The following is a 10,469-nucleotide window of genomic DNA, read 5'->3' as shown; positions in this document are numbered from 1 at the left end:
CCCCTTGCCTAAAAATAATGTATTTTCAAAAAAGTCCTCCAAATTTATCGAGCAATATATCAAAAGAAAGGGCTCTTTAAGCTCTATTCATAACTGAAAACCAAAAGTTTCTTCGACGTCTGGTTGCTGAATTATTTGCAACCGAAATATTTTTTTTCTTACGTTCAAAAGCAGATATTTTCGGATCAAGGTCTCAAAACAAGTTTTGGTTTACAGATATGAGTTCACAATCAATAGGCCTATCCATTTATGTACAAAAATTAAAAATCTATTTTTTTAAGATTTTCGACAAAAAATCAAGGTTAACCCCTTGCCTAAAAATAATGTATTTTCAAAAAAGTCCTCCAAATTTATCGAGTGATATATCAAAAGAAAGGGCTCTTCGAGCTCTATTCATAACTGAAAACCAAAAGTTTCTTGGACGTCTGGTTGCTGAATTACATGTTTGCAACCGAATTTTTTTTTTTTTTTCTTACGTTCAAAAGCAGATATTTTCGGATCAAGGTCTCGAAACAAGTTTTGGTTTACAGATATGAGTTCACAATCAATAGGCCTATCCATTTAGGTAAAAAATTAAAAATCTTTTTTTTTAAGATTTTCGACAAAAAATCAAGGTTAACCCCTTGCCTAAAAATAATGTATTTTCAAAAAAGTCCTCCAAATTCATCGAGTGATGTATTAAAAGAAAGGGCTCTTTAAGCTCTATTCATAACTGAAAACCCAAAGTTTCTTCGACGTCTGGTTGCTGAATTATTTGCAACCGAAATATTTTTTTTCTTACGTTCAAAAGCAGATATTTTCGGATCAAGGTCTCAAAACAAGTTTTGGTTTACAGATATGAGTTCACAATCAATAGGCCTATCCATTTATGTACAAAAATTAAAAATCTATTTTTTTAAGATTTTCGACAAAAAATCAAGGTTAACCCCTTGCCTAAAAATAATGTATTTTCAAAAAAGTCCTCCAAATCTATCGAGTGATATATCAAAAGAAAGGGCTCTTTAAGCTCTATTCATAACTGAAAACCAAAAGTTTCTTCGACGTCTGGTTGCTGAATTATTTGCAACCGAAATATTTTTTTTCTTACGTTCAAAAGCAGATATTTTCGGATCAAGGTCTCAAAACAAGTTTTGGTTTACAGATATGAGTTCACAATCAATAGGCCTATCCATTTATGTACAAAAATTAAAAATCTATTTTTTTAAGATTTTCGACAAAAAATCAAGGTTAACCCCTTGCCTAAAAATAATGTATTTTCAAAAAAGTCCTCCAAATTCATCGAGTGATGTATTAAAAGAAAGGGCTCTTTAAGCTCTATTCATAACTGAAAACCAAAAGTTTCTTCGACGTCTGGTTGCTGAATTATTTGCAACCGAAATATTTTTTTTCTTACGTTCAAAAGCAGATATTTTCGGATCAAGGTCTCAAAACAAGTTTTGGTTTACAGATATGAGTTCACAATCAATAGGCCTATCCATTTATGTACAAAAATTAAAAATCTATTTTTTTTAAGATTTTCGACAAAAAATCAAGGTTAACCCCTTGCCTAAAAATAATGTATTTTCAAAAAAGTCCTCCAAATTCATCGAGTGATATATCAAAAGAAAGGGCTCTTTAAGCTCTATTCATAACTGAAAACCAGAAGTTTTTTCGACGTCTGGTTGCTGAATTATTTGCAACCGAAATATTTTTTTTCTTACGTTCAAAAGCAGATATTTTCGGATCAAGGTCTCGAAACAAGTTTTGGTTTACAGATATGAGTTCACAATCAATAGGCCTATCCATTTATGTACAAAAATTAAAAATCTATTTTTTTAAGATTTTCGACAAAAAATCAAGGTTAACCCCTTGCCTAAAAATAATGTATTTTCAAAAAAGTCCTCCAATTTCATCGAGTGATATATCAAAAGAAAGGGCTCTTCGAGCTCTATTCATAACTGAAAACCAAAAGTTTTTTGGACGACTGGTTGCTGAATTATTTGCAATCGAAATATTTTTTTTCTTACATTCGAAATTTTAATTTTTAATTTTTAATTTAATTTTTTTACAAAAATTAAAAATCTATTTTTAAGATTTTCGACAAAAAATCAAGGTTAACCCCTTGCCTAAAAATAATGCATTTTCAAAAAAGTCCTCTAAATCCATCGAGTGATATATCAAAAGAAAGGGCTCTTTAAGCTCAATTCATAACTGAAAACCAAAAGTTTCTTCGAGGTCTGGTTGCTGAATTATTTGCAACCGAAATATTTTTTTTCTTACGTTCAAAAGCAGATATTTTCGGATCAAGGTCTCAAAACAAGTTTTGGTTTACAGATATGAGTTCACAATCAATAGGCCTATCCATTTATGTACAAAAATTAAAAATCTATTTTTTTTTAAGATTTTCGACAAAAAATCAAGGTTAACCCCTTGCCTAAAAATAATGTATTTTCAAAAAAATTCCTTTAAATCCATCGAGTTAGACATCAAAAGAATTATTTGTTCATTCTAAAAAAATAATTTTCTATTCACTGTAAACTATGCCTAATAGATCTTAAAGCTTTGTTAACACCACAAGTGTCAAATATCATTAAGAACCTATCTGCGCTTGATCAGATTGTGAGAGAACTTCTCAACCACTTTATAAACCAAAACACTAAAACCGCAAAGATGTTTTCATACAATTCGCTCTGTTTTCGTAAATAAACGCACAGATAAAAGCTTTCGAAATTCAAAGTTTACACTCAACTGTCAATCTCATGAGCTTCATCTCTCTAACAGCTATTATAATAACTGTCGCAAAACCTGCGCATGTCCCATAGTCCAAGACATTGCAAGACAGTAGGCATTCTCGCAGTTAATAGATGTGTTTCTAGTTTCTCATCAACACTCGGACCTTGTACGCTCGTACATTTGTTGCAAAGAACAAAAAAAAAAAAAAACACCTTTAATTAAATATTAACATTCTCTACGTCAGTAGAAAAAGCACAGCCCCCAACGAACCCCCCTGGTATCGATTTAACAAGTTGTCAGTTCACATTTGATGTGAAAGTGAAAACTTTCTCACTTAAGTGCAATCAATTGAAACTAAGTACACAAAAACAATAATTTAATCGTATCTATTTGCAAAATGCAACTACAAATGGGATTTTGGAGACGCGCCGTGGATACAGCTTTAGCGCCGATTTCTCCAAAAAATCTACGTTTGTCAGCAATTTTGATTGCAATCTATCAATTGGTAAGAGTCAGGGGATTACGTTTTCTTTTTTTTTGCCAATATGAAGAGTGTGTGCTTCAATTGGATCAAATATAATGACGATAGGGTGTTGAGGATGAGTGTGTACAGAGCCGATTGAGGGGGGGTTGTCTTATTGTTTTGCATTTTGGAAAGAGTAATGATGTTTTTTCTTTTCTTCTTTCAATGTTTTTTTTTTTTCTATAGCTGATTGCTCATGTTTTGTTGTTCATTGTTCTATTGGGTTTAGCCCATGCTGAACAAATGAAGAATATGCTGGCACTGGACATTGAAGATCAAAAGGAATACGGGTTCTACGACTTGACCCCGTTTCCGAATCAAATGCGTCTCAAGACTGCATCGCAATTGGTTTCTGTCACCGAAGTGCTTTTGTACATTTTGACCGCCATTTCGTCGGTTTATTTACTCAGCTGCTTGGCATTGTTTGCTGGAGTATTTAAAAATCGTTCCGAATTGATATTGCCATGGTTGGTAGTGGAATTTATTTTCATCATAATGGCAATGGTGGCAACGTTTTGGTGTCAGAATGAGAAATTTGTGGGACTCATCGGTGGAAAGTTTCAATACTGTAAGTATATGATATGTAAGTGCATTTCTGGGTGTTGTTGTTGTTGTTGTTGTTGTGTGTATTTGTAAAAGTGTGTTAATTCTTTTGTTTTAAGTAAATACTTAAATTATTAAGTTATTTAGATTCTATTTGCGTGAGAGGTTGATAATTGAAGATAAACCTTGACAATGAGACGTTATATTTAAGTTGTTAGTTTTTAATTTTTTAAACTTGTTGTCAAGTTTGCAGAAAATTGGTTCTATGTAACATCCTTGAAGAAATTCAAAAATGAAAAGGTTTGAGAAGTACTTGAACTACTCATAAAATTAATAAATCTTATTTGATGATGAATTTCGAATTTAACGTAAAAAGTTAAGGTAGTTTTATGTCATTCTTGAAAACAAAAACACAACAATGATTTCATGTTTGTATACTTTTACTGTATCTCTTTTAAACTAGATAAGAATGATTCATCATCCAAATATGTTTTCAATTTTTTAGGTGAATAAAATCACAACTTGTGTTCAAAATCCATATAACAGCTAAAATTCATTTGCAATTTGTGTGACATTTGGATACTTAATTAGGTTCCATGTTTTTGTAAAACTCTTAAATTTAAAAGTATAATAAGATAATTTCTGTATACAATTTTAATACGTACCTATAGTAGTCTATTGAATAGACCCTTTTGAATGGAACAAATTCGTTCAAGAGTTTTTATTGCTGATTATATAAAAGTATACTCCAGCCAAAAGTGCTATCAAATCCATTGGTGCATTTTTGAGAAAACGGCAATACTGGTCGGTTTTCAGTTTTTTGATTCAACTCGAAAACCAAGCCTTACTCTGAAATGATTCAAAGACACTTTTCATATCAAATTAAATTTTCTGTCAAGTTAAGATGGTAACAAAATTTTAAAAATTATGTTTGACTAAAATTCTAACCTAAAATCAAAGAAAAAAAATTGTATTTTTTTTTAATAAATCAAGGGGCATTTTGTATATGTAGCCGTTACGTCCAAACTTTGTACAAATGAAATATAGTAGAGGTAAAATCCTTTGATAATATGCAATTTTTAATTTTTTTTTTTTGTCAAGAAACAACTTAAATGTTGGTATTATAATTAGTTGGTATTAAATGTTCTTCTATGCAATAGACCAAAGCTAATGGCTCTCCATCCATTCGATCCGTATTCATAAAAATGCACATACACAAAATTGCACACAAGGCCATATAAGGATGCAAATACATTTTTTTGTTTGTCATATTTAGTTTATATTCAATCAATCCCTCGAAGTCTATTTACTTTAAAAGTCTAAAAGTAACCAATTAATACTATTTTATCGACATTTAAAAACTTGCTTTTAATTAAAAAAGTCAAAAATATAGAAAAAGTGCTAATTTTTGAAAAGGTACATTTAAGTCGTTTCTTGACAAAAACAATTAAAATTGCATATTATCAAAGGATTACAATTTGTATTGTTTTTTTTTCAAATTTTCTTGCTTTAAAAGAGAGTGAATTCTTGATTATTCTGTCAAATCCAATGAATGTTTTAGATATGTTTTTGAAGTTGTTTTTATACAAAAATTATTCTTAAATATGAAATTTGGTTTTTTTATCAAAAATGCTTCTTATTTATACCTTACCTATTCGTAGAAATATAATAGTTGCTTATTTAAGGCATTTGGTTAACCAACCACGTTATTAGTAGAAAATTATGTATTGAGTAACTCTATCAAACACATCATATATTGCTGTTAGCGCGCAAAGTTTTTCAAGAAATCCTTCAATTGTTGCTATTTTTTATAATAATTTCACTAAACAAAAAAGTTACGTATACGCCACAGTGAACAGAGCATTTTATATAGCGCTATAATAATTTTTGTAAAGGAGTAATATTTATATTTGTTTTTTTTTTTATGTTATAACTGATTTTGTAATCAGTAATAATGATCAGTAATAATGATTTTGTAATAAGTAAGCTGTGAGAAGTCACATGGTATTAATTTTATTGAAAATTATTAGAATTGCAGCATATTAAGAAATCTTTCAAAACTTTATAGTGTTATTTAGGAAAGATCCATTATAGAATTTAAAAAAAATGCAAAATAGAACTCATATAAACCTTGTGTCAAAAATTTCAAAACACCAGAATATATTGTTAATTTAGATTTTTTTAATCTTTTTTTAAACAAATACTTTGTTAATTGTTTTTTACTTTTCTAGTTTCCATCTGTTTTGGATTTATACTATTCGACAGCATTATTTGGTACATTATGCACTCATTCTATCAAAGCCTTCGTCAAATGAATAAACTAACTGAGATTGCAACTGTGGCTATACCTTGTCCACCACCAGGCTCTGTAAGATTTTATTATATCCAATTTTTACAGAAAATATAAATAAAATTGAATAAATTAATTTTTCAGATTCCATTCCATTTTCGACGAGAAAATATGTATTTGGGTAGCAATGGCTACAAGCATATCCTTTCCGAAGCTCCAGATGGAAATTATTAAAACTTCAACATACCTTCATTTTATTGCGAACAAAAGAATTAATTTAGTGATCAAAAATATATATTTAAAAGAAAAAAAATTATAATAAAATTAGTTCCACGAACTCTCTCATTCTGTAGATAAAATAATATGGCAGGGTATACAACAATTGTGAACACAAACAAAAAACGATATATGTTAATAATTTAGAATGAAGACAACAAAAAATATTTTCTTAAAAAAAAACTATCTAGCACCTTATTTCTCTCTCTATTTATCTCTTTATATTTTATAGTGCCTATATATATCTATTTACTTTATAAGTGATTTAAATTGATCAACTACAAAAATTAGCCTTTTCTTATTAGAACTCTTTGGAACTGTTATATCAATGTAAGCCCATAATTAAGAGACAGATGTGTTTTTAATTGAAAATCTTATATCTACAATCAACAACAAAATTTGTAATTACATCACATTTTTTTTTAGATAAGAAAGCATATTCAAATAAAACATCGAAAAATTAAAAAAAAAATAAAAACAATTTTTAAATGCAATAATTGTTTGACATTTTCTTAAAAATTGTTGCTAACTGCTCTGTAACCCTACAATAAATCACAGTTTCTTTAATAACTAGCCCAATTTTTTTTTTTTGTAATATTCTAAATAATTCTCACAAAAATATCAATCAGTGTAAGATTTTCAATAAAATACACAAACTAAAATTTGTAAAAGTTTAAATTATATATTTCAAATTCTACATAGCTTTAAATAATATGATTTTAATCAGTATTTTAATTTATTATTTTTAATGCATTAGGTATGCAATTTCTGACAGGAAAAAAGAAAATCATAGGTTTGATATAAAACTACAAAGAAAGAAAAAAAAAAACAAAAGTTGATACTAACAATAAACACAATATAGCTTTATGAAATTTATTTGCAAAAATATTACGAAAAAGTGCTTCTTAATATTTAATCATAAGAAAAATTATTAAAATTTTGTTTTCGTTTGTGGAGATATAACATATACTTAAGAGAATATGTACATGAGAAAAAAAAACAATAATATTGATTAAATAAAGACATTTTAGATTACTTATCTATAGTAAAAAGTACAAAACAAGTTGTTATAATTTTTTGCATAATGGGCTGGCTTGGATCCAGTTTTTAAGTCTTTGAAACTCAAAAAAAAATACTAAAACAAAAATTAAATACTACTAAATACTTAGAGCTGGCAATATGGTTTTAAACAAGCAGCTAGAAATATTTTTACTGCATTGCCACATGGGAAGCTTCTAATAATAATCCTTTATTTACTTTTCTTATAGACAAAGAAAAAGCTAATGTCCTGGCCGATTACTAAGGATACATTCAAACCGTTCAATGGACAAATAATAGCAGTATATTATCAATACAACCTCAACTGCAAGTAACATTACAAAAATGAATTACCTTTGGCTAAATAAAGCAAAGAAATTGCTTAATTCGAAGAAAACTCCGGGATATCTAAGTCTTTGTTACTGAAAATATTTTAAAAAAGTTCAAGCAAAAAGGATTAATTAAACGCCTTTTAAAGATGAGGTTAGATTTTGTTTCGAGCCAAGGAAAGTCGCTGAAGTTATAACTGTTTTGAAAAAATAACACAATTTTGGCTATAGAAACAATCAATTAACAATGAACTGTCATTGAAAACGCTTTTGACGAAAAGAAACATTTTCCACAGTATTACATATTATAGTTTTTTTAAGCTTTTGACAAATTATGACACCCAAGTCCCAAATTCAAATTAAGAAAAACCCTCCTTAAAAGATTTTATACAGTTTAAAAAGAAAATTTGAATAATATTACAGTTTCTTGGTCCAAATTTTGTACCTGTTATTTAAAGGCAATAAACTTCAAACAGACAACACCACTGTAGCTATGTTTTGCTATTGATATGCTGGTTTGATACTACTCGTGTTGTTTTCCAAATTAAAAACACACCATAGCGAATCGACAACATTACCGAGGTAGGAACATTAACAGGAAAACACTTAACCATTATGAGTTTTATAATAATTTTAACTCATATCGTAGTTTTTAAAACATTTGTGTAACATCACTGGATAAAAACTCACATTTGTTTTTATTTATGCTCAAAGTTGAAAGCTTGTTTAGGAAAGCTTACATTATTATCGTCAGAACTTTAAGGAATATTTTATGTTGCATACTCTTAGGTACATCTGTATGGTTTTTGTCTTAGATTAAAAGCTGCATTTACATTGCTCATAAAAAAAGAATAAAGTTTTATAGAAACAATAAACAACAACTACAAAAATATGAAGAGCTTTTTAAACTTAATAATGCTTTGTGTGACATTGTGCTTTCAAAGAATCTTATTGTGAGAACATTTATAATGTCTCAAGTTCATGTAATGGTAATGCACTAGTACTAATTTTGTATCTGTACAAATTGTGGGGTTCCATGGTGTAATGGTTAGCACTCTGGACTCTGAATCCAGCGATCCGAGTTCAAATCTCGGTGGAACCTGAATTTCTGTTATTTTGTCTCATAAAATCTTTAAATAATTTTCACTTTGTAATATTGACAAAAATTTAATCATTTTCCACTTATTACAGGAAAATATAAACAAAATGTATATTTTAAATTAAAACATTAAACAAAAAGTTATTTAATTTCGTATACGAAATTGGGTCTCCTTCTTTGTAAATTTACATTATTTTTCATCATTTTTTCTTTAAAGCTATTTTATTAACCTAATATTTTGTAAATTTATTTTCAACTCAAATATTTGGCAAAAAAATTAGTAGTAAATAAAAAGTTATTAATAAAACAAAAATTAATTAATTATAAAAAAAAACATTAATTTACTATTTAATTATATTGACAAAAAGACAGATAGTTATGATTTGATGTAAAATTTGAATTTCATTACATATACATACATATATATAAATATACACGTATATATACATATTTATTTTGCATTAACAAAAATAAAAAAAGAATTTTTTGCCGACCCTGCCAGGAGTCGAACCTGGAATCTTCTGATCCGTAGTCAGACGCGTTATCCATTGCGCCACAGGGCCATGTAAACGTGGCCGGCTGATTAAATTACTGATACTTTTTTCACCTTTTGATAAAGGGTTGAAAGGGTCAAATTATATTCATGTTAAAAAAAAAATTCTTCATAATGCAAAGGATGCAAAGTTACATACTATGAATACTATTATTTGGCTTGAATGTCGTTATACTACTTTTTCTCTACTTTATAGCTGATAAAATTCTTCAATGCATTAAATCACTTAACTAATTTCAAAACTTTGGATTAAGATACTCTGAAATAAAACAAGTTTACCTTCTTAAAACTAATGACTTACAAATCTCATCATTAAGTCCTTTTAATTGTGTAATTAGCTCAATAAAATTAGTACATAAACCTACGACTCTTTCTTTATATAGAATCTGCAGCACTTACTTTGGACTGTACACCACAATTCAACTGAGTGCACAACTATAGCACTAGCAATTGATTTTTAAAAACTCTGAACTGGACATAATTTCATTAAAATATGCATAGGTCCTGTTTTTCACTATCCTTGAAATATTACTTTTTCACAAAACCAAATAAAAAAAAACCGTAGGCATACCACAGTTAAAACAATAATTGATTTTTTTAAACTATTTTACGAGTCGCTATATACGGAAAAGGAAAAAGGAACAAAATTTGAATTGTCCTTTATTAATTGTTCCTGCGAGGTTGCAAAAACTGTTAGAGTGTAAAGCTGACAATAAAATGCATTTCATAATTGAATTGATTTTTCCATTATTATTTTGTCAATTTTTATGATCGAACCAAAGGCAATTTGTTGTTCAAAGAAATATTGCAGTGAGGAAAATGTGAAAAAAGTTTTAATAATTGCACTTTGATTTTGATTGAAATTAAGACAAACGGGACTTCCTTTCAAAGTCAAAGTCAGGGCCGGTTTTAGGGGGAGGGCAGCCTGGGCCGCTGCCCAGGGGCGCAAGAATTGAGGGGCGCCGCAGGCGCCCCGAACTTTTACAAAAGTTATATAAATAACAAAATCTTTCCAATCGATGTTTTATTTATTTTTACTTTCACAAAGGCGCCCCAATTTTTTTTCTATTTTACTTTTTCAACGGCGCTCGTATTTTTCGTCCTAA

The 10,469-nt window shown here is 28.7% G+C and overlaps 1 protein-coding gene and 2 non-coding genes across 4 annotated transcripts; 2 read left to right on the top strand and 1 right to left on the bottom strand.

The window, feature by feature from the left end:
* Positions 1 to 2,849: 2,849 nt before the first annotated feature.
* Positions 2,850 to 6,767, top strand: LOC129911687 (uncharacterized). Of its 2 annotated transcripts, none has more exons than XM_055989550.1 (4): positions 2,850 to 3,217; positions 3,422 to 3,818; positions 6,010 to 6,146; positions 6,213 to 6,767. In XM_055989550.1, the coding sequence occupies exons 1-4, from the start codon at positions 3,110 to 3,112 to the stop codon at positions 6,300 to 6,302; spliced, it is 732 nt and encodes a 243-aa protein (XP_055845525.1). In that variant the 5' UTR covers positions 2,850 to 3,109; the 3' UTR covers positions 6,303 to 6,767. The 2 variants fall into 2 exon arrangements, with proteins under 2 accessions (XP_055845525.1, XP_055845526.1); XM_055989551.1 differs by having other exon boundaries at positions 2,852 to 3,217; positions 3,422 to 3,803.
* A 1,974-nt stretch (positions 6,768 to 8,741) lies between these two features.
* On the top strand, positions 8,742 to 8,813 carry Trnaq-cug (transfer RNA glutamine (anticodon CUG)). The gene has a single exon. It is a non-coding gene; the product is annotated as a tRNA-Gln (tRNA).
* Positions 8,814 to 9,300: 487 nt separating this feature from the next.
* On the bottom strand, positions 9,301 to 9,373 carry Trnar-acg (transfer RNA arginine (anticodon ACG)). Its single transcript has one exon. It is a non-coding gene; the product is annotated as a tRNA-Arg (tRNA).
* Between the last annotated feature and the right edge of the window lie 1,096 nt (positions 9,374 to 10,469).

The sequence above is a fragment of the Episyrphus balteatus genome, chromosome 2 (genome assembly GCF_945859705.1).
Source record: "Episyrphus balteatus chromosome 2, idEpiBalt1.1, whole genome shotgun sequence".
Taxonomy (NCBI): Eukaryota; Metazoa; Arthropoda; class Insecta; order Diptera; family Syrphidae; genus Episyrphus; species Episyrphus balteatus.
Note: the sequence above shows the minus strand (reverse complement) of the source record. Positions and strands in the feature narration are given on the sequence as shown.